Here is a 23,972-nt window from a genome sequence, read left to right on the forward strand (position 1 = left end):
CAGGTTTCTGGGCGCAGAAGAATAGATTCAAGGCATAATGTACAATCAAGGGTATGGTAGGATGTGAGTACAGTGGAGGTAAGCCTAGGCATTGAGTGATGATGAGAGAGGTTTTGTCTTTAGAGGCACCATTTAAGCCATGTGTGGGGCATGTGTGGGGGGTGGAACATAAGGGCTAGCTAAGGGCTAGCTAAGGCATATTAAGCAGGGCTGGAGGCTCTGCAGTGAAATAAGACAAAAATTACTCTCCAAAACATCAATAGACACGGCATATTGACATTAGGGAGAGGCATGTGTAGCTGAGTGATCATAGGGTCCAGTGAGTAGCTAGGCGAGCTGGAGGCACGGCGATTCAGACAGCTAGCATGCCGGGGCTAGCAGCAGGCTAGCAGATGGGCCTTAGGGGGACGTCGCAACGTGAGAGCCTGTTGAAACCCCCTCTGATGGTTACGTCAGTAGACCAGTCTTGATGGATCAGCGGGGTTCCATGTCGGCAGCAAAGGGTCCAGGCCAATTGGCAAAAGAGGTAATTGAAGCCAGGAATTGCTTGATTGATCTCTTCGGCTAGCCGGGAGATGGGCAAGGTTCGAGGCTAGCTCCAGGCTAACTGGTGCTTGCTTCGGGACAGAGACGTTAGCCAGGAGTAGCCACTCGGATAGCAGCTAGCTAGCTGAGATGATCTGGAGTAAAGGTTCAGAGCTTGCGGTAGAAATCTGGAGATGTGGTAGAGAAAAAGCAGTCCGATATGCTCTGGGTAGATATCGCGCTGTGCAGGCTGGCAGGAGTTGACCGAGCTGAGGCTGGCAGTCCGAGTTAACGGTGATGACCGCTAGCAGTGGCTAACTGACTACTAGCTAGTAGCTAGTTAGCTGGCTAGCTCCTGAAGGGGTTCCGGTTCTAAAGTGTACAAAATAGCAGATCCATACCACATTGGGTGAGGCGGGTTGCAGGAGAGTATGTTCAGTCCGTAGATGGAAAATGAGATTGAAAATGTAAAAAATATATACGAAGAAAAAAACGATATATACAAATGACAGGGCAAGACAATCAAAACAGACATCCCACTGCTACGCCATCTTGGATTTTAGAGAGGGAGGGTAAGGAGTTAATGCTGCAAGAGCTCTAATAGGTTAGAGGACGTTCTCCGGAAGTTGTCATAAAAACTGTGTAACTCTATAGAAGGGGGTGAGAACCAGGAGCCTCCTAGGTTTTGTATTGGAGTCAACGTATACAGAGGAGGACGGAAGCTAGCTGTCCTCCGTCTACACAATGGTGCTACCCTACAGAGTGCTATTGAGGCTACTGTAGACCTTCATTGCAAAACAGTGTATTTTAATCAATTATTTGGTGACGTGAATATATTTAGTTTAGTTTTATCTTAAAGTGATAACTTTTTAGATGTTTCACTATTTTATTTATTTCTGAAATTCAATGAGGATGATGGTCCTCCCCTTCCTTCTCTGAGGAGCCTCCAATGGAATAAACCCACTGGGCACACACTCATTCTATCTCTCTCTCTCTCTCTCTCTGCAGGTTGACAGGACAGAGGTGATCCGTAGCTCTATAAGCCCCACCTTTTCTAAAGTCTTCACCGTGGACTTCTACTTTGAGGAGGTACAGCGGCTACGTTACGAGCTCTATGACATCAGCAGCAATCACAACGGCATCAAGGAGGCTGACTTTCTGGGGGCCATGGAGTGCACACTGGGACAGGTGTGTTCTCACGGCAACGCCACACTAACTCCGACACTATCTCTGACACAGTGCTAAGTGCTAATGCTGGACCGAGCTGAACTTAGAGACCATTAAAAGCAGTTAGCAGAGGCTTTTTAGTAGACCCAGTGAGACTGTTTATTCAAGAAAGACAACACCTACCTCTCACCCTCCCTCTCTGCACGGGTCATTTCCTGTAACGTAAAAAACAAGCGAGTTAAGTGGTTTAGTGGCAGTTGGTCGGGCAGTGTAGCGTGTTTTATATCAACCCTTTTCACCGGAAAAAGGGAGCTCTCTCTCTCTGTAATGTTTGCATACTGTCAGCCTCCAGTAAAATGACATGCCGCGTGCAAATAATGATAAGGCACATAATGAAATAATCTCCCAGACGTTCATTAAGAGTGTTTTGCTACATGCAGCTGTCGTCTGAAACAGTTGGCGTCCGGTACGCCAGCGGGCCTGGAATGTTTGAGCCTTCTGAGCCTCTCTCTGGTATTATTGTCTGTCTATGCCAACAGCAAACGATTCTTCCCCAGCACTGCTGACACATGGTTCATAGGCCCTGCTATCTTCATCTAGTTGTTCTGAGGAATTCTCCAGAAACTAATTTCATGTGTTATGAATTCCAATATTTAGTTTGAGTTTGATCCAAGTTTCAAAGTATCACTCTCTGCCTCCCTCTCTCCCCCTTCTCTCTCTCTCTCTGTCTTTTCCCTCTAACTCCTGGGAGATCTTCATATGGATGAGCTGTTCATTTTGTTCCACTCTGTTGTGTCTACAAGGAGACGGTGGGACTGTGGGTACATCTCAATGCAAATAAGAGACATCATTTAGAAACACCTTATATTGTGAATAGGATTCACCAAGGGGTTTTACTGCATTTCTACAGTTTTACTTCATATTTTATTCTCAAAATCATCCAATAGGCCTACTGTACCATGCAACCATTCCAGCATTGACAATTTACTGAGAAGGCTTTGAACCTTTACAAAGACTCACATATTGCATCTTACTTGCATAATGTGGAAAGCCTCACAGCATCCAATTATTTTATGGCATCTTTCCAGCATGTGTTTACGGCAAAACTTCTCTTCAGAACTCCCCAACCTCACCCTATACAACCACACTCTCTTTTACTTCAGACATTTGTGCAAAACTCTTCATTTTTTTTATTTATTTCTTTTTTACTGTGCCGGTGATTCCCTCATCCCAGTTTCCCCCGTCTGGTTCTCCTGAGTTGCTGTGTTGTTGATGTGAGGCATCGAGTCAGGGGAGTCTCACCTCTTATCTTTCTCCAAACAGATTGTGTCCCAGAGGAAGCTCACCAAACCGCTGCTCAAACAGGGCAGCACAGTGAGCAAGTCCTTCATCATGGTAAGGCCCTTCTCTGTCACTTAGCTCCCTCTCTCTCTCTAGCTTTCTCTCTCTCTCTAGCTTTCTCTCTCTAGCTTTCTCTCTGTCTGTCTGTCTGTCTGTCTGTCTGTCTGTCTGTCTGTCTGTCTGTCTGTCTGTCTGTCTGTCTGTCTGTCTGTCTGTCTGTCTGTCTGTCTGTCTGTCTGTCTGTCTGTCTGTCTGTCTGTCTGTCTGTCTGTCTGTCTGTCTGTCTGTCTGTCTGTCTGTCTGTCTAAAGCACAGCAAAGGTAACTGAACTTAATGACTATCGCCCCATAGCACTCACCTCTGTCATCACGAAGTGCTTTGAGAGACTAGTCAAGCATCATATCACCTCTACCTTATCTACCACCCTAGAGCCACTTCAATTTGCTTACCGCCCCAATAGATCCACACACGATGCAATCGCTATCACTCTGCACACTGCCCTATCCCATCTGGACAAGAGGAATACCTATGTAAGAATGCTGTTTATTGACTACAGCTCAGCATTCAACACCATAGTACCCTCCAAGCTCGTCATTAAGCTTGAGGCCCTGGGTCTGAACCCCGTCCTGTGCAACTGGGTCCTGGACCTCCTGACAGGCCGCCCCCAGGTGGTGAAGGTAGGAGACATCACCTCCACTCCGCTGATCCTCAACAAGGGTGAGTGCATGCTCAGCCCCCTCCTGTACTCCCTGTTCACCCATGACTGCGTGGCCAAGCACGCATCCAACTCAATCATCAAGTTTGTAGACAACACAATACTAGTAGGCTTAATTACCAACGATGATGAGACGGCCTACAGGGAGGAGGTGTGGACTATGGGAGTGTGGTGCCTGGAAAACAACCTCTCACTCAACGTCAACAGAACAAAGGAGATGATCGTGGACAACAGGAAACAGCAGAGGGTGCACCCCCCTATCTACATCGACGGGACAGCAGTGGAGAATGTGGAAAGCTTCAAGTTCCTTGGCGTACACATCACTGACAAACTGAAATGGACCACCCACACAGACAGTGTGGTGAAGAAGGCGCAACAGAGCCTCTTCAACCTCAGGAGACTAAAGAAATGTGTCTTGTCACCTAAAACCCTCACAAACTTTTACAGATGCACAATTGAAAGCATCCAGTCGGGCTGTATCAACGCTTGGTATGGCAACTGCACCGCCCGCAACCGCAAGGCTCTCCAGAGGGTGGTGCGGTCTGCCCAACGCATCACCGGGGGCAAACTACCCGCTCTCCAGGAATGGAACACTAATAATGTTTACATATCTTGCATTACTCATCTCATTTGTATATACTGTATTCTATACTATTCTACGGTATCTCGTTCACTTAATAATGGTTACATATCTTGCATTACTCATCTCATATGTATATACTGTTTTCTATACTATTCTACTGGATCTTAGTCCGTTCCACTCTGACATCGCTCGTCTGTATGTATATAGTCTTAATTCATTCCATTTGTGTGTATTGGGTATATGTTGTGTAATTTGTTATATATTACTTGTTAGATATTACTGCACTATCGGAGCTAGAAGCACAAGCATTTCGCTACACCCGCAATAACATCTGCTAATCAGGTGTCTGTGACCAATACAATTTGATTTGATTTGATTTGAGAAGCCTACCACCTAATCTACAGTCAAAGTGACCAGGCAAACTTTAATTCAGACACAGGAGTTATTTTTTACACTTTCTGAGTTTGGTGTAGAGTAGCATCTGAACTTAACAAATAGATATGCATGCATGTGTCTGTTTGAGATGAACATACGTATTGTTTTGTTTCTGAAGCACATTGCCTGTTTGCTTATGCATGGAAAATAACCTCTTTCAAAAAAGGCATCAAGGCAGTCTCAATAGTGTAATATATTCATCTTTTATTGGGCCACACGCACACAAACACACACACACAAACACACACACACAAACACACGCACGCACGCACACACACACACACACACACACACAAACACACACACAAACACGCACACAAACACGCACGCACGCACGCACGCACGCACGCACGCACACACACACACACACACACACACACACACACACACACACACACACACACACACACACACACACACACACACACACACACAATAGTACATAAAGAGAGAACTAAATAGAGCGGTATCTCAAGGTCATTATGAAAACAAGCTCCCAGCAGAAAGAAACTAACATCAGTGTCAATAGGACTTATATTAGACCAGATGAGGAATGGTTCCACAATATTTCATATCTAAACAGTTGACAAACAAATATGAACCCGGAGGCAGATACAGAACAGTACAAGCAATTTATGAACTCAAAGTATGAAAGACAATATGCCTATCATGCGTTTCACTACAATGATTACAAGTTCTTTTTGGTTTCTGGTTTCTGGTTATAACCAGGGTGTGTGTGAATATTAGTACCAGGTGTTTGTGAATATTAGTACCAGGTGTTTGTAAATATTAGAACCAGGTGTGTGTAAATATTAGAACCAGGTGTTTGTGAATATTAGTACCAGGTGTTTGTGAATATTAGAAGCAGGTGTGTGTGAATATTAGAACCAGGTGTTTGTAAATATTAGAACCAGGTGCGTGTGAATATTAGAACCAGGTGTGTGTGTGAATATTAGAATCAGGTGTGTGTGAATATTAGAACCAGGTGTGTGTGAATATTAGAATCAGGTGTGTGTGAATATTAGAACCAGGTGTGTGTGAATATTAGAAGCAGGTGTGTGTGAATATTAGAACCAGGTGTGTGTGAATATTAGAACCAGGTGCGTGTGAATATTAGAAGCAGGTGTGTGTGAATATTAGAATCAGGTGTGTGTGAATATTAGAAGCAGGTGTGTGTGAATATTAGAATCAGGTGTGTGTGAATATTAGAAGCAGGTGTGTGTGAATATTAGAAGCAGGTGTGTGTGAATATTAGAACCAGGTGTGTGTGAATATTAGAACCAGGTGTGTGTGAATATTAGAACCAGGTGTGTGTGAATATTAGAACCAGGTGCGTGTGAATATTAGAAGCAGGTGTGTGTTATGTACCTGCAGGTCACTGCCGAGGAGCTGACAGGGAATGATGATTATGTGGAACTTTCTTTCAGTGCCAGGAAACTTGACGACAAGGTAAGGTTTCAACGCTACAGAACATGTTTAATTTGCGCTCGTTAATTTATTATGAATGCATTACATTATCGTATATCCTCCATTAACCATGGCATCAACTGGTCTCAGAACAGTGATTATACACATAGAGCTATGCTTCAAGGGGAAAATCCCATCAGAGGAATAATTACAACAGAAACACATTAGCTACAGAGAACCAATCCCTCCTCAATGAGGATCTATGATCCATCCAACTCCCCATCTCAGTCTCTCCTGCTGTGTTTGTGGTTCTGGCTCACACAAACACACAACACACAGATGTGAGATGGGGAGATACGAAAGGAGAGAGAGAGCAGAGGTGTGTGTGGTGGGTTTGTGGTTAAGTCCAAGAGATGTTTTTAAGTCTCCTGGTGTCTTTCTCAGCCCCAGTGTATCTCTAATCACAGTCTAATTTAAATGAGTTAATCTCCACTAAATGGAAGATGCTGTGTGTGTGTGTGTGTGTGTGTGTGTGTGTGTGTGTGTGTGTGTGTGTGTGTGTGTGTGTGTGTGTGTGTGTGTGTGTGTGTGTGTGTGTGTGTGTGTGTGTGTGTGTGTGTGTGTGTGTGTGTGTGTTTGGCGTGTGTGTCTGCCTTCAACTGAAATAAGTTTCCCCTCACCACAGGTGCTAAAGTACATTATTCCAGCACTAAAATGCAAATAAGCATTGCATCTGCAGGGAGAAATGCAATCAATCAAAGCAATTTGCTCTTAACTTTCCTATCAGTATCCTATCAGTAAGAATTGTGTTTATAAATGATTGATTTCATGTTTTTTGAACTGTAGATTTATTCTGATCAGCAGGTATTTTGAGGGAATTTTTCTCCTGGAGCATCCAGTCAAGTTGATTGTAGTACTAGGATCAGACATCAGGTGTGCATAACCAGACCAGGATATATCATGACCATTGCTGGCCCCAATTCAAATCAAATCAAAGTGTATTTGTCACGTGTGCCGAATACAACCTTACAGTGAAATGCTTACTTACAAGCCCTAACCAACAGTGCAATTTTTAAGTAAAAAATAGGTATTAGGTAAACAATAGATAAGTAAAGAAATAAAAAAAACTGTAAAATGACAGTGAAAATAACAGTAGCGAGGCTGTATACAGGGGTACAGAGTCCATGTGTGGGGGCACCGGTTAGTCGGGCTAATTAAGGTAATATGTACATGTAGGTATAGTTAAAGTGACTATGCATAGATGATAAACAGAGAGTAGCAGCAGCATAAAAGAGGGGTTGGGGGGGACGGGGGGGATGACACACAATGCAAATAGTCCGGGTAGCCATTTGATTACCTGTTCAGGAGTCTTATGGCTTGGGGGTGAAAGCTGTTTAGAAGCCTCTTGCACCAAGACTTGGCACTCTGGTACTATTTGCCATGCGGTAGAAGAGAGAACAGTCTATGACTGGGGTGGCTGGGGTCTTTTTACAATGTTTAGGGACTTCTTCTGATACCACCTGCTGTAGAGGTCCTGGATGGCTGGCAGCTTAGCTCCAGTGATGTACTGGGCTGTTTGCACTACCCTCTGTAGTGCCATGCGGTCGGAGGCAGAGCAGTTGCCGTACCAGGCAGTGATGCAACCATTCAGGATGCTCTCGATGTTGTAGCTGTAGAACCTTTTGAGGATCTGAGGACCCATACCAAATCTTTTCACTCTCCTGGGGGGGAAAGGTTTTGCAATTCCCTCTTCACGACTGTCTTGGTGTGTTTGGACCATTCAAGTTTGTGTGTGATGTGGACACCAAGGAACTTGAAGCTCTCAACCTGCTCCACTACAGCCCCGTCAATGAGAATGAGGGTGTCCTCGGTCCTCCTTTTCATGTAGGCCACAATCATCTCCTTTGTCTTGATTACATTGAGGGATAGGTTGTTATTTTGGTACCACCCGGCCAGGTGTCTGACCTCCTCCCTATTGGCTGTCTCGTTGTTGTCGGTGATCAGGCCTACCACTGTTGTGTCGTCTGCCAACTTAATGATGGTGTTGGAGTCGTGTCTGGCCATGCAGTCGTGGGTGAACAGGGAGTACAGGAGGGGACTGAGCACACACCCCTGCTCCAGTATTGAGGATCAGTGTGGCAAATGTGTTGCTACCTACCCTCACCACCTGGGGGCGGCCCATCAGGAAGTCCAGGATCCAGTTGCAGAGGGAGGTGTTTAGTCCCAGGATCCTTAGCTTAGTGATGAGCTTTGAGGGCACTATGGTGTTGAACACTGAGCTGTAGTCAATGAATAGCATTCTCACGTAGGTGTTTCTCTTGTCCAGGTGGGAAAGGGCAGTGTGGAGTGCAATAGAGATTGCATCATCTGTGGATCTGTTTGAGCGTTATGCAAATTGGAGTGGGTCTAGGGTTTCTGGGCTAATGGTGTTAATGTGAGCCATTACCAGCCTTGCACTCACGGCTACGGACTTGAGTGCTACGGGTCTGTAGTCATTTAGGCAGGTTGCCTTCGTGTTCTTGGGCACAGGGACTATGGTGGTCTGCTTGAAACATGTTGGTATTACAGACTCAATCAGGGACGTGTTGAAAATGTCAGTGAAGACACCTGCCAGTTGGTCAGCACATGCCTTGCCAGCGGCCTTGTGAATGTTGACCTGTTTAAAGGTCTTACTCACATCGGCTACCTCAGTGTTGCCTCAGTGTTGCTTGCCTCGAAGCGAGCATAGAAGTGATATGGCTCGTCTGGTAGGCTCGTGTCACTGGGCAGCTCGCGGCTGTGCTTCCGTTTGTAGTCTGTAATAGTTTGCAGGCCCTGCCAAACACCCGACATGCATCGGAGCCGGTGTAGTACGATTCAATTTTAGTCCTTTATTGGCGCTTTGCCTGTCTGATGGTTCGTCACAGGGCATAGCAGGATTTCTTATAAGCTTCCAGGTTAGAGTTCCGCACCTACCCTTTAGCTCAGTGTGAATGTTGTCTGTAATCCATGGCTTCTGGTTGGGCTATGTATGTACTTTCACTGTGGGGACGACTTCCTCGATGCACTTATTGATAAAGCCAGTGACTGATGTGGTGTATTCCTCCATCGGAAGAATCCTGGAACATATTCCAGTCTGTGCTAGTAAAACAGTCCTGTAGTGTAGCATCTGCTTCATCTGACCACTTTTTTAATAAACCGAGTCACTGGTGCTTCCTGCTTTAATTTTTGCTTGTAAGCAGGAATCAGGAGGATAGAATTATGGTCAGATTTGCCAAAGGAGGGTGAGGGAGAGCTTTGTACGTGTCTCTGTGTGTGCCGTAAAGGTGATCTAGAATTTTTTTCTCCCTCTGGTTGACATATAACCTGCTGATAGAAATGAGGTAAAACGGATTTAAGTTTCCCTGCATTAAAGTCCCCGGCCACTAGATGCGCCGGCTCTGGGTGAGCAGTTTCCTGTTTGCTTATTACCTTATACAGCTGACTGAGTGCGGTCTTAGTGCCAGCATCCGTCTGTGGTGGTAAATAAACAGCCACGAAAAATATAGATGAACACTATCATGAGATACTCCACTTCAGGCGAGCAAAATCTAGAGACTTCCTTAGATTTCGTGCACCAGCTGTTGTTTACTAATATACACAGACCACCCTTGTCTTCGAAGTGTGCTGTTCTATTTAGCCGGTGCAGCGTATATCCCACCAGCTGAATGATATCCATGTCGTCATTCAGCCACGATTTGGTGAAACATAAGATATTACAGTTTTTGATGTCCTGTTGGTAGGGTATTCGTGATCGTTCCTCGTCTAATTTATTGTTCAATGATTGTACGTTGGCAAGTAATACTGATGGTAAGGGCAGATTTCCCACTCGCCGTTGGCGGATCTTTACAAGGCACCCCGCCCTATGTCCTCTATACCTGCGTCTCTTTCTCTTTCCAATGACGGGGATTTCGGCCTTGTTGGGTGTCTGAAGTACATCCTGTGCGTCCTGCTCGTTGAAGAAAAAATCTTTGTATAATCCGAGGTGAGTGATCGCTGTCCTGATACCCAGAAGCTCTTTTTTGCTGTAAGACATGGTGGCAGAATCATGATGTACAAAATAAGTTACAAATAATGCAAAAAAAACGTAAAACAGCTGCCATTTCTTCCGGCGCCATCTTACTGTAGACAATTCCCGATGACATGGTCAGAAATAACCCTGTCGTGATGTTGAGGAGTTGTGTTTTCGAAATGCAATCTGCAATTTGACATTTCTACTTGTTGTCCAAAAGTGTTGAGAACAATCTGTGATTTTCTACTTCCCAGTGCTGCTCTTATTAGATAAGTCAAAGTACCAAGACAATTTGAAAGGCGTCTTAGCTGTATACTGTAACGAGTTACAACCTCAGGGACTGGAGTTATGTATGAGGTACAGTGTTTCTTCAGCTAATTTAGCTGTTGAGGAGTTTTGGCACCCGTCTCGGGAGTTACCAGAGATAACCCTCCTACAGATTGCATCACAGCTCAGCTCTATCAATCATTGAACAGGAAGGAGAGAGACCAGCCTCTCAGGCAGAGATATAGTGGCAGAGAGTTAGATAGATGTCAGTACAGTATATTCTATGTATAATATATATTCCATGTAGATTACCTATACACATACAGGAGCGTTTGTAGAGGACCTCAGTGTGTTGTTGACTTTGATAAACGCATGAATTTGGACAACATGGCAACCATCTTCCTCACAACAACGTTAGGTATTTTATTGACCACTTTCACAGTTTTAGGGCCAAAGCGGTTGGAAGGGAGATATTGCAATCCCTCAGCATGGCATTAAGATGGTAGTTGATGTATTTCTGAAAGCCCACTGTGTATCTCTCTGTGCAGGACTTTTTTAGTAAATCAGACCCTTTTCTGGAGATCTTCAGGATGAACGATGACGACACGCTACAGCTTGTGCACAGAACAGAGGTAAAACCAGCAGTCGTTTTGTTCAAACGGATCCATCCAATTACTTTAGCTTATTTACTTTTCTCTTTCCTGTTTCACTCACAGACTGTTATGAACAACCTTAACCCGGTGTGGAAAACCTTCAAGACTTCCCTGAATTCCCTCTGCAGTGGAGACCATGACCGGCCTCTAAAGGTATAGATGTGTGTGTCTGATTGATTGTATGTATGTGCTTGGCTCTATGTCTTCTTGCCAGCCCAGGGGACCTGATTGAGCACTTTTGCCACAGTAGTGGACTGACTGGCAGGTGAGCAACACTGATTTCAGCACCATGGCCTCAATCTTATAAGGGGTTTGTCTACTAGAGTCAGGAGGGAGGGCTGGACTAGGGAGGAAGGGGATTCTCTATAGCAGGGGTATTCAACTCTTACCCCTTGTTTTCTGTTATACCTGATAATTACTACCACCCACCTGGTGTCCCAGGTCTAAATCAGTCCCTAATTAGTCTCTCTCTCCTTCCCTCTATTCTTCATTCCCTCCTCTCCAGTCAATCAGTCCTTGATTAGAGGGGAACAATGTAAAAATGAACTGGCTTCAAGGTCCAGAGTTGAGTTTGAGGGCTCTCTAGACGAGTCATTTGTGGCTTGGCCTGATCATACAGGACCAAGACGGAGGACGTCTATTAGACCAGGGGAGTGGAAAGAGAGACACTCTCAAACGCCCCGCCCCCACCACCTTTATAACTCCTCCTCTTTCCTCCCTCTCATGGTCTGTATCTTTCCCCTTTTCCTTTATTGCCTTGTGTGTGTGTGTATTATTGCCTTTTCCCCCCTTTCTAACTCCCTGGAATTACTAAATCATTAAACTACAGTTAGTCTAATGCGCGCCTGAAGGGCCTGCTCTAAACAAATAAGACTTTCTCATTAAACATTTAGGCACCAACAATGAGCTGCAGCAGTGTCTCATTGTGTTTAGGGGCACTGAGTCTCTCTCTCTCTCTCTCTCTCTCTCTCTCTCTCTCTCTCTCTCTCTCTCTCTCTGTCTCTGTCTGTGTGTGTTCTTCATTCCCTCCTCTCCAGTCAAGGAGATAGAGAGGGTGGTGCTGAGGTGGGAGGAGGTTAAGCTCTCAACGGCCCCCCCACCCCAACAACTCCCCTCCCACCTACCTTGCCCCAATCCCTCCATGTTGCCAATCACACCTCTCCTCTTCATCCCAAGATTTCAATCAGCCCTGGTTGCCACGGTCGTGCTCTTTAGTGGTATGAGTGATGAGGTCACTGTAGAGTTGAATGTGTGTTGGTGGGGCCAACAGCAATTAACCCCAGGGCAGGAAATGACATGGAGCTAAAGAGATCATTCACATTTAAACGTTGAAGGCTAAGAAACTGTCTGACCATATTACTACCAACATTAACCGCACCTACGGTATCAGCAAACCTTTTTGAAATAAGTATTGAAATTATAGAGCCACTGCTTAACAACCAGTCGTTTCAGGGAAAGAGCTTCCTGTTTGTCTGTTGGGATTGATCATCCAGTGGGACATGGTGAGTCCCATGCTGCCTTGCCAACTAGGACCATAATAGTAGCACATAATGGTAGCATCATAATAGTACCCTCATAATAGCAACATCATAATAGTAGCACCATAATAGTTGCCTCATAATAGTAACATCATAATAGTAGAACCATAATAGTAGACCATAATGGAAGCATCGTAATGGTAGCATCATAAAAGTAGACCATAATGGTAGCATCATAATGGTAGCATCATAATAGTAGACCATAATGGAAGCATCATAATAGTAGCACATAATGGTAGCATCATAATAGTAGACCATAATGGTAGCATCATAATAGTAGACCATAATGTCAGCATCATAATGGTACACCATAAAGGTAGCATCATAATAGTAGACCATAATGGTAGCATCATAATGGTAGCATCATAGTAGTAAACCATAATGGTAGCATCATACTGGTAGACCATAATGGTAGCATCCTAATAGTAGACCATAATGGTAGCATCATAATAGTAGACCATAATGGTAGTATCATAATGGTAGCATCATAATGGTATTATTATAATAGTAGATCATAATGGTAGCATCATAATAGTAGACCATAATGATAGAATCATAATAGTAGACCATAATGGTAGCATCATAATGGTAGCATCATAATAGTAGACCATAATGGTAGCATCATAATAGTAGACCATAATGTTAGCATCATAATGGTATTATTATAATAGTAGATCATAATGGTAGCATCATAATAGTAGACCATAATGATAGAATCATAATAGTAGACCATAATGGTAGCATCATAATGGTAGCATCATAATAGTAGACCATAATGGTAGCACCATAATGGTAGCATCATAATAGTAGACCATAATGTTAGCATCATAATGGTAGCATCATAAAAGTAGCATCATAATAGTAGACCATAATGGTAGCATCATAATAGTAGACCATAATGGTAGCATCATAATAGTAGACCATAATGGTAGCATCATAATGGTAGCATTATAATAGTAGACCATAATGGTAGCATCATAATAGTAGACCATAATGGTAGCATCATAATCTTAGCATCATAATAGTAGACCAAAATGGTAGGATCATAATAGTAGACCATAATGTTAGCATCATAATGGTAGCATCATAAAAGTAGCATCATAATAGTAGACCATAATGGTAGCATCATAATAGTAGACCATAATGGTAGCATCATAATAGTAGATCGTAATGGTAGCATCATAATAGTAGCATCATAATAGAAGACCATAATAGTAGCATCATAATAGTAGACCATAATGGTAGCATCCTAATAGTAGACCATAATGGTAGCATCATAATAGTAGACCATAATGGTAGTATCATAATGGTAGATCATAATGGTAGAATCATAATAGTACCACGTAATGGTAGCATCATAATAGTAGACCATAATGGTATCATCATAATAGTAGACCATATTGGTAGCATCATAGTAGTAGACCATAATGGTAGCATCATAATGGCAGCATCATAATAGTACAACCATAATGGTAGCATCATAATAGTAGATCATAATGGTAGCATCATAATAGTACCACGTAATGGTAGCATCATAATAGTAGACCATAATGGTAGCATCATAATAGTAGCATCATAATAGTAGGCCAATACCGGTAGCATCATAATAGTAGACCATAATGGTAGCATCATAATAGTAGACCATAATGGTAGCATCATAATAGTAGATCATAATGGTAGCATCATAATAGTAGACCATAATGGTAGCATCATACTAGTAGACCATAATGGTAGCATCATAATGGTAGCATCATAATAGTAGACCGTAATGGTAGCATCATAATGGTAGCATCATAATAGTAGACCATAATGGTAGCATCATAATAGTAGCATCATAATAGTAGACCATAATGGTAGCATCATAATAGTAGACCATAATGTTAGCATCATAATGGTATTATTATAATAGTAGATCATAATGGTAGCATCATAATAGTAGACCATAATGATAGAATCATAATAGTAGACCATAATGGTAGCATCATAATGGTAGCATCATAATAGTAGACCATAATGGTAGCACCATAATGGTAGCATCATAATAGTAGACCATAATGGTAGCATCATAAAGGTATTATCATAATAGTAGATCATAATGGTAGCATCATAATAGTAGACCATAATGGTAGCATCATAATAGTAGACCATAATGGTAGCATCATAATGGTAGCATTATAATAGTAGACCATAATGGTAGCATCATAATAGTAGACCATAATGGTAGCATCATAATAGTAGACCATAATGGTAGCATCATAATGGTAGCATTATAATAGTAGACCATAATGGTAGCATCATAATAGTAGACCATAATGGTAGCATCATAATCTTAGCATCATAATAGTAGACCATAATGGTAGGATCATAATAGTAGACCATAATGTTAGCATCATAATGGTAGCATCATAAAAGTAGCATCATAATAGTAGACCATAATGGTAGCATCATAATAGTAGACCATAATGGTAGCATCATAATAGTAGATCGTAATGGTAGCATCATAATAGTAGCATCATAATAGTAGACCATAATGGTAGCATCATAATAGTAGACCATAATGGTAGCATCATAATAGTAGATCGTAATGGTAGCATCATAATAGTAGCATCATAATAGAAGACCATAATAGTAGCATCCTAATAGTAGACCATAATGGTAGCATCATAATAGTAGACCATAATGGTAGTATCATAATGGTAGATCATAATGGTAGAATCATAATAGTACCACGTAATGGTAGCATCATAATAGTGGACCATAATGGTATCATCATAATAGTAGACCACATTGGTAGCATCATAGTAGTAGACCATAATGGTAGCATCATAATGGCAGCATCATAATGGTACAACCATAATGGTAGCATCATACTAGTAGATCATAATGGGAGCATCATAATAGTACCACGTAATGGTAGCATCATAATAGTAGACCATAATGGTAGCATCATAATAGTAGCATCATAATAGTAGGCCAATACCGGTAGCATCATAATAGTAGACCATAATGGTAGCATCATAATAGTAGACCATAATGGTAGCATCATAATAGTAGACCATAATGGTAGTATCATAATGGTATTATCATAATAGTAGATCATAATGGTAGTATCATAATAGTAGATCATAATGGTAGCATCATAATGGTAGCATCATAATAGTAGACCGTAATGGTAGCATCATAATGGTAGCATCATAATAGTAGACCATACTGGTAGCATCATAATAGTAGCATCATAATAGTAGACCATAATGGTAGCATCATAATAGTAGACCATAATGGTAGCATCATAATGGTATTATCATAATAGTAGATCATAATGGTAGCATCATAATAGTAGACCATAATGGTAGCATCATAATAGTAGACCATAATGGTAGCATCATAATGGTAGCATCATAATAGTAGACCATAATGGTAGCACCATAATGATAGCATCATAACAGTAGACCATAATGGTATTATCATAATAGTAGATCATAATGGTAGCATCATAATAGTAGACCATAATGGTAGCATCATAATAGTAGACCAATACCGGTAGCATTATAATAGTAGACCATAATGGTAGCATCATAATAGTAGACCATAATGGTAGCATCATAATCTTAGCATCATAATAGTAGACCATAATGGTAGGATCATAATAGTAGACCATAATGTTAGCATCATAATGGTAGCATCATAATAGTAGACCATAATGGTAGCATCATAATAGTAGACCATAATGGTAGCATCATAATAGTAGATCGTAATGGTAGCATCATAATAGTAGCATTATAATAGAAGACCATAATAGTAGCATCATAATAGTAGACCATAATGGTAGCATCATAATAGTAGATCGTAACGGTAGCATCATACTGGCAGCATCATAATAGTACAACCATAATGGTAGCATCATAATAGTAGATCATAATGGTAGCATCATAATAGTACCACGTAATGGTAGCATCATAATAGTAGACCATAATGGTAGCATCATAATAGTAGACCATAATGGTAGCATCATAATAGTAGACCATAATGGTAGCATCATAATAGTAGATCGTAATGGTAGCATCATAATAGTAGCATCATAATAGAAGACCATAATAGTAGCATCCTAATAGTAGACCATAATGGTAGCATCATAATAGTAGACCATAATGGTAGTATCATAATGGTAGATCATAATGGTAGAATCATAATAGTACCACGTAATGGTAGCATCATAATAGTGGACCATAATGGTATCATCATAATAGTAGACCACATTGGTAGCATCATAGTAGTAGACCATAATGGTAGCATCATAATGGCAGCATCATAATGGTAGCATCATAATGGCAGCATCATAATAGTACAACCATAGTGGTAGTATCATAATAGTACCACGTAATGGTAGCATCATAATAGTAGACCATAATGGTAGCATCATAATAGTAGCATCATAATAGTAGGCCAATACCGGTAGCATCATAATAGTAGACCATAATGGTAGCATCATAATAGTAGACCATAATGGTAGCATCATAATAGTAGACCATAATGGTAGTATCATAATGGTATTATCATAATGGTAGTATCATAATGGTATTATCATAATAGTAGATCATAATGGTAGCATCATAATAGTAGACCATAATGGTAGCATCATACTAGTAGACCATAATGGTAGCATCATAATGGTAGCATCATAATAGTAGACCGTAATGGTAGCATCATAATGGTAGCATCATAATAGTAGACCATACTGGTAGCATCATAATAGTAGCATCATAATAGTAGACCATAATGGTAGCATCATAATGGTAGCATCATAATAGTAGACCATAATGGTAGCATCATAATAGTAGACCATAATGGTAGCATCATAATAGTAGCATCATAATAGTAGACCATAATGGTAGCATCATAATAGTAGACCATAATGTTAGCATCATAATGGTAGCATCATAAAAGTAGCATCATAATAGTAGACCATAATGGTAGCATCATAATAGTAGACCATAATGGTAGCATCATAATAGTAGATCGTAATGGTAGCATCATAATAGTAGCATTATAATAGAAGACCATAATAGTAGCATCATAATAGTAGACCATAATGGTAGCATCATAATAGTAGATCGTAACGGTAGCATCATACTGGCAGCATCATAATAGTACAACCATAATGGTAGCATCATAATAGTAGATCATAATGGTAGCATCATAATAGTACCACGTAATGGTAGCATCATAATAGTAGACCATAATGGTAGCATCATAATAGTAGCATCATAATAGTAGGCCAATACCGGTAGCATCATAATAGTAGACCATAATGGTAGCATCATAATAGTAGACCATAATGGTAGCATCATAATAGTAGACCATAATGGTAGCATCATAATAGTAGACCATAATGGTAGCATCATAATAGTAGCATCATAATAGTAGACCATAATAGTAGCATCATAATAGTAGACCATAATGGTAGCATCATAATAGTAGACCATAATGGTAGCATCATAATAGTAGATCATAATGGTAGCATCATAATAGTACCATGTAATGGTAGCATCATAATAGTAGACCATAATGGTATCATCATAATAGTAGACCATATTGGTAGCATCATAGTAGTAGACCATAATGGTAGCATCATAATGGCAGCATCATAATAGTACAACCATAATGGTAGTATCATAATAGTACCACGTAATGGTAGCATCATAATAGTAGACCATAATGGTAGCATCATAATAGTAGCATCATAATAGTAGGCCAATACCGGTAGCATCATAATAGTAGACCATAATGGTAGCATCATAATAGTAGACCATAATGGTAGCATCATAATAGTAGACCATAATGGTAGTATCATAATGGTATTATCATAATGGTAGATCATAATGGTATTATCATAATAGTAGATCATAATGGTAGCATCATAATAGTAGACCATAATGGTAGCATCATACTAGTAGACCATAATGGTAGCATCATAATGGTAGCATCATAATAGTAGACCGTAATGGTAGCATCATAATGGTAGCATCATAATAGTAGACCATACTGGTAGCATCATAATAGTAGCATCATAATAGTAGACCATAATGGTAGCATCATAATAGTAGACCATAATGTTAGCATCATAATGGTATTATTATAATAGTAGATCATAATGGTAGCATCATAATAGTAGACCATAATGATAGAATCATAATAGTAGACCATAATGGTAGCATCATAATGGTAGCATCATAATAGTAGACCATAATGGTAGCACCATAATGGTAGCATCATAATAGTAGACCATAATGGTAGCATCATAAAGGTATTATCATAATAGTAGATCATAATGGTAGCATCATAATAGTAGACCATAATGGTAGCATCATAATAGTAGACCATAATAGTAGCATCATAATGGTAGCATTATAATGGTAGACCATAATGGTAGCATCATAATAGTAGACCATAATGGTAGCATCATAATCTTAGCATCATAATAGTAGACCATAATGGTAGGATCATAATAGTAGACCATAATGTTAGCATCATAATGGTAGCATCATAAAAGTAGCATCATAATAGTAGACCATAATGGTAGCATCATAATAGTAGACCATAATGGTAGCATCATAATAGTAGATCGTAATGGTAGCATCATAATAGTAGCATCATAATAGAAGACCATAATAGTAGCATCATAATAGTAGACCATAATGGTAGCATCATAATAGTAGATCGTAACGGTAGCATCATACTGGCAGCATCATAATAGTACAACCATAATGGTAGCATCATAATAGTAGATCATAATGGTAGCATCATAATAGTACCACGTAATGGTAGCATCATAATAGTAGACCATAATGGTAGCATCATAATAGTAGCATCATAATAGTAGGCCAATACCGGTAGCATCATAATAGTAGACCATAATGGTAGCATCATAATAGTAGACCATAATGGTAGCATCATAATAGTAGACCATAATGGTAGCATCATAATGGTATTATCATAATAGTAGATCATAATGGTAGCATCATAATAGTAGACCATAATGGTAGCATCATACTAGTAGACCATAATGGTAGCATCATAATGGTAGCATCATAATAGTAGACCGTAATGGTAGCATCATAATGGTAGCATCATAATAGTAGACCATACTGGTAGCATCATAATGGTAGCATCATAATAGTAGACCATAATGATAGAATCATAATAGTAGACCATAATGGTAGCATCATAATGGTAGCATCATAATAGTAGACCATAATGGTAGCACCATAATGGTATCATCATAATAGTAGACCATAATGGTAGCATCATAAAGGTATTATCATAATAGTAGATCATAATTTGTAGCATCATAATAGTAGACCATAATGGTAGCATCATAATAGTAGACCATAATGGTAGCATCATAATGGTAGCATTATAATAGTAGACCATAATGGTAGCATCATAATCTTAGCATCATAATAGTAGACCATAATGGTAGGATCATAATAGTAGACCATAATGTTAGCATCATAATGGTAGCATCATAAAAGTAGCATCATAATAGTAGACCATAATGGTAGCATCATAATAGTAGACCATATGGTAGCATCATAATAGTAGATCGTAATGGTAGCATCATAATAGTAGCATCATAATAGAAGACCATAATAGTAGCATCATAATAGTAGACCATAATGGTAGCATCATAATAGTAGATCGTAATGGTAGCATCATAATGGCAGCATCATAATAGTACAACCATAATGGTAGCATCATAATAGTAGATCATAATGGTAGCATCATAATAGTACCACGTAATGGTAGCATCATAATAGTAGCATCATAAAAGTAGCATCATAATAGTAGACCATAATGGTAGCATCATAATAGTAGACCATATGGTAGCATCATAATAGTAGATCGTAATGGTAGCATCATAATAGTAGCATCATAATAGAAGACCATAATAGTAGCATCATAATAGAAGACCATAATAGTAGCATCATAGTAGTAGACCATAATGGTAGCATCATAATGGCAGCATCATAATAGTACAACCATAATGGTATCATCATAATAGTAGATCATAATGGTAGCATCATAATAGTACCACGTAATGGTAGCATCATAATAGTAGACCATAATGGTAGCATCATAATAGTAGACCATAATGTTAGCATCATAATGGTAGCATCATAAAAGTAGCATCATAATAGTAGACCATAATGGTAGCATCATAATAGTAGACCATAATGGTAGCATCATAATAGTAGATCGTAATGGTAGCATCATAATAGTAGCATCATAATAGAAGACCATAATAGTAGCATCATAATAGTAGACCATAATGGTAGCATCATAATAGTAGATCGTAATGGTAGCATCATAATAGTAGCATCATAATAGAAGACCATAATAGTAGCATCATAATAGTAGACCATAATGGTAGCATCATAGGGGTAGCTCATGTAGAACATGTCAGGGAACATAACTGGTGACTATTGGATCCAATGATGTCATTGCTGGAAAGCACAGACTCATCAACGAGCAGCAAAGAGCATTGTTCCCAACAACCATCATTAGACAGATAATATTCAGCCATACCCTCCTAACACAAAACGAAACCTTTGCCAGCCAGGGCTATCTAAAAGTAATGTTAAATTATACAAATCTGTGAAATGGAACGGTCAGCTGAACTAACACATTGTGGCAGTATGTAAATGCTTAGAAAGGAGGGTAGTAGGCCTATCTCTTCCTTTGGGTCTCAGTCATCATCTTATTGAAATGTGAGAAGTTCTTTGAAGTTCTTTAGTAATTTCAACTGCACACTTGAGTTGAGAATATCAACCTCTAGAATCCATACAGTAGATGATGTCAGTGTTCTGATATCGAAGCAGAGTTTCCATATGACCCAGCTCTTCTAGTTCTGTCTAGTTAATGAGGGAAGCTAATGGTTTTGGATGAAAGTCCCGCACTCCCCTTCAACCTCTCTGGCCCCTGAATATCCCTTCTTGTTAATTGGAAAGCGACCCAATTGGTTGAGCCTTTCACCAGAGGAAAAGAGAGTCGTGTAGAAAAGACACCAATTTAGCCCTCCTTGCCAAGCCCAAAGAGGAGTCTCACCGTCTACCTGGTGGGGTATCTGGATGGAGCTGAGAGACAGGACCTTTAAAGGGAAATGACCCTCTTGTCCTTGCATTATTCATGGTTACTTAAGGAGGGAAAGTGGAGTTGCTGTGGAGAGAGATGCGGATGGCTGACAAGCATGTGTCAAAGTCCTTCTGATCCCCTTAATCCAGTGTCAGATTTCCATTCCATAATATCCACTTAAGTATGACCGAGTGTGTGTGGGGTGTGGATGGATATGTGTTAGGGGTGGGGGTGTATGTGGGTGGATGTGTGGCTGGATGTGTGTTAGGGGTGTGGGTGTATGTGGGTGGATGTGGGTGGATGTGTGGGTGGATGTGTGTTAGGGGTGTGGGTGGATGTGGGTGGATGTGGGTGGATGTGTGGGTGGATGTGTGGGTGGATGTGTGGGTGTGGGTGTATGTGTGTGTGGGTGTCAGAAGCAGTGATAGTGAATGATTCCCTGTGGAGTTAATATGCCTCTAGTTTTAATGGATAATAAAATGTCTTCCCCTCCAATGGGACTTTTCAGAAGATGCTGTTAATGTTAGCTCAGGTTAACCTCCTTATCACAAACTGTATAATACAGGAGCATTAATTGAACACACATTTATTAAACAGACGTTACAAGGCCACTGTCACGTTCCTGACCGGTTTTCTGTTATTTTGTATGTGTTTGACGGTCAGGGCGTGAGTTTGGGTGGGTAGTCTATGTTATGTGTTTCTATGTTTGTTAAAGGGTGACCTGATATGGTTCTCAATTAGAGGCAGGTGGTTTTCATTTCCTCTGATTGAGAGCCATATTAAGGTAGGTGTTTTCACATTGATTGTTGTGGGTGGTTGTCTCCTGTGTCTGTGTCTATGTTGCGCCACACGGGACTGTTTCGGTTTGTTTGTCCGTTCGTTCGTTTTGTGTAGTCATTTTTCCTGTTCGTGCGTTCTTCGTGTTTCATGTAAGTTCGTCGTCCAGGTCTGTCTACATTCGTTTTGTTATTTTGTTTATATTCAAGTATAGTTCGTTTTTTTGTCTTGTTAAATAAATACAATGTCAAACTACCACGCTGCATATTGGTCATCTGATCCGTCTCGCCTCTCCTCGTCTGAGGAGGAGGACGAAGTAGAGAATCGTTACAGAACCACCCACCGAACCAGAACCAAGCAGCGTGAGTTCGAGCAGTGGCCTACGAAACAGGAATCCTGGACATGGGAAGAAGTATTGGAGGGAAAAGGACACTGGGCTCATATTGGGGAATATCGCCGCGCTCGTGAGGAGATGGAAGCAGCGAGAGCCCAGGAGCGGTGGTATGAGGAGGCAGCAAGGAGACGTGGCTGGAAGCCCGCGAAGAAACCCCAAAAATTTCTTGGGAGGGGGGGGGGGCTAAGAGGTAGTGGGCCAAGGGCAGGTAGGAGACCTGCGCCCACTTCCCAGGCTAACCGTGGAGAGCGGGAGTACGGGCAGACACCGTGTTACGCAGTAGAGCGCACGGTGTCTCCTGTACGTGTTCATAGCCCGGTGCGGGTTATTCCACCTCCCCGCACTGGTAGGGCTAGATTGAGCGTTGAGCCGGATGTCATGAAGCCGGCCCTACATATCTGGCCACCAGTACGTCTCCTCGGGCCGGCTTACATGGCACCAGCCTTACGCATGGTGTCCCCCGGTTCGCCTACATAGCCCGGTGCGGGTTATTCCACCTCCCCGCACTGGTCGGGCGAGGGGGAGCATTCAGCCAGGTAAGGTTGGGCAGGCTCAATGCTCAAGGGAGCCAGTACGCCTGCACGGTCCGGTATTTCCGGCGCCACCTCCCCGCCCCAGCCCAGTACCACCAGTGCCTACTCCACGCACCAGGCTTCCAGTGCGTTTCCAGAGCCCTGTTCCTCCTCCACGCACTCTCCCTATGGTGCGTGTCTCCAGCCCAGTGCCTCCAGTTCCGGCACCACGCACTAAGCCACCTGTGCGTCTCCAGAGCCCTGTACACACTGTTCCTTCTCCCCGTACTCGTCCTGATGTGCGTGCCCTCAGCCCGGTGCCACCAGTGCCGGTACCACGCACCAGGTCCATAGTGCGTTTTGAGATTCCAGTGTGCCCTGTCCCTGCTCCCCGCACTAGCCTGAAGGTGCGTGTCCTTAGCCCGGTGCCTCCAGTTCCGGCACCACGCACCAGGCCTACAGTGCGCCTCATCCGGCCAGAGCCATCCGTCTGCCC

General features: G+C 41.5%; 1 protein-coding gene across 1 annotated transcript in view; it reads left to right on the forward strand.

The window, feature by feature from the left end:
* The first annotated feature begins 1,677 nt into the window (after positions 1-1,677).
* LOC120031346 (copine-4) overlaps positions 1,678-23,972 on the forward strand; it is a 50,785-nt gene continuing 28,490 nt past the window's right edge. Inside the window, exons 1-5 of the mRNA XM_038977056.1 lie at positions 1,678-1,713; positions 3,016-3,087; positions 6,141-6,215; positions 11,019-11,102; positions 11,187-11,276. Of these exons, the coding sequence (XP_038832984.1) occupies positions 1,693-1,713; positions 3,016-3,087; positions 6,141-6,215; positions 11,019-11,102; positions 11,187-11,276 (342 nt within the window). The 5' untranslated portion in view covers positions 1,678-1,692. The remainder of the gene's footprint in view (positions 1,714-3,015; positions 3,088-6,140; positions 6,216-11,018; positions 11,103-11,186; positions 11,277-23,972) is intronic.

Source organism: Salvelinus namaycush, chromosome 37 (genome assembly GCF_016432855.1).
Source record: "Salvelinus namaycush isolate Seneca chromosome 37, SaNama_1.0, whole genome shotgun sequence".
NCBI lineage: Eukaryota > Metazoa > Chordata > Actinopteri > Salmoniformes > Salmonidae > Salvelinus > Salvelinus namaycush.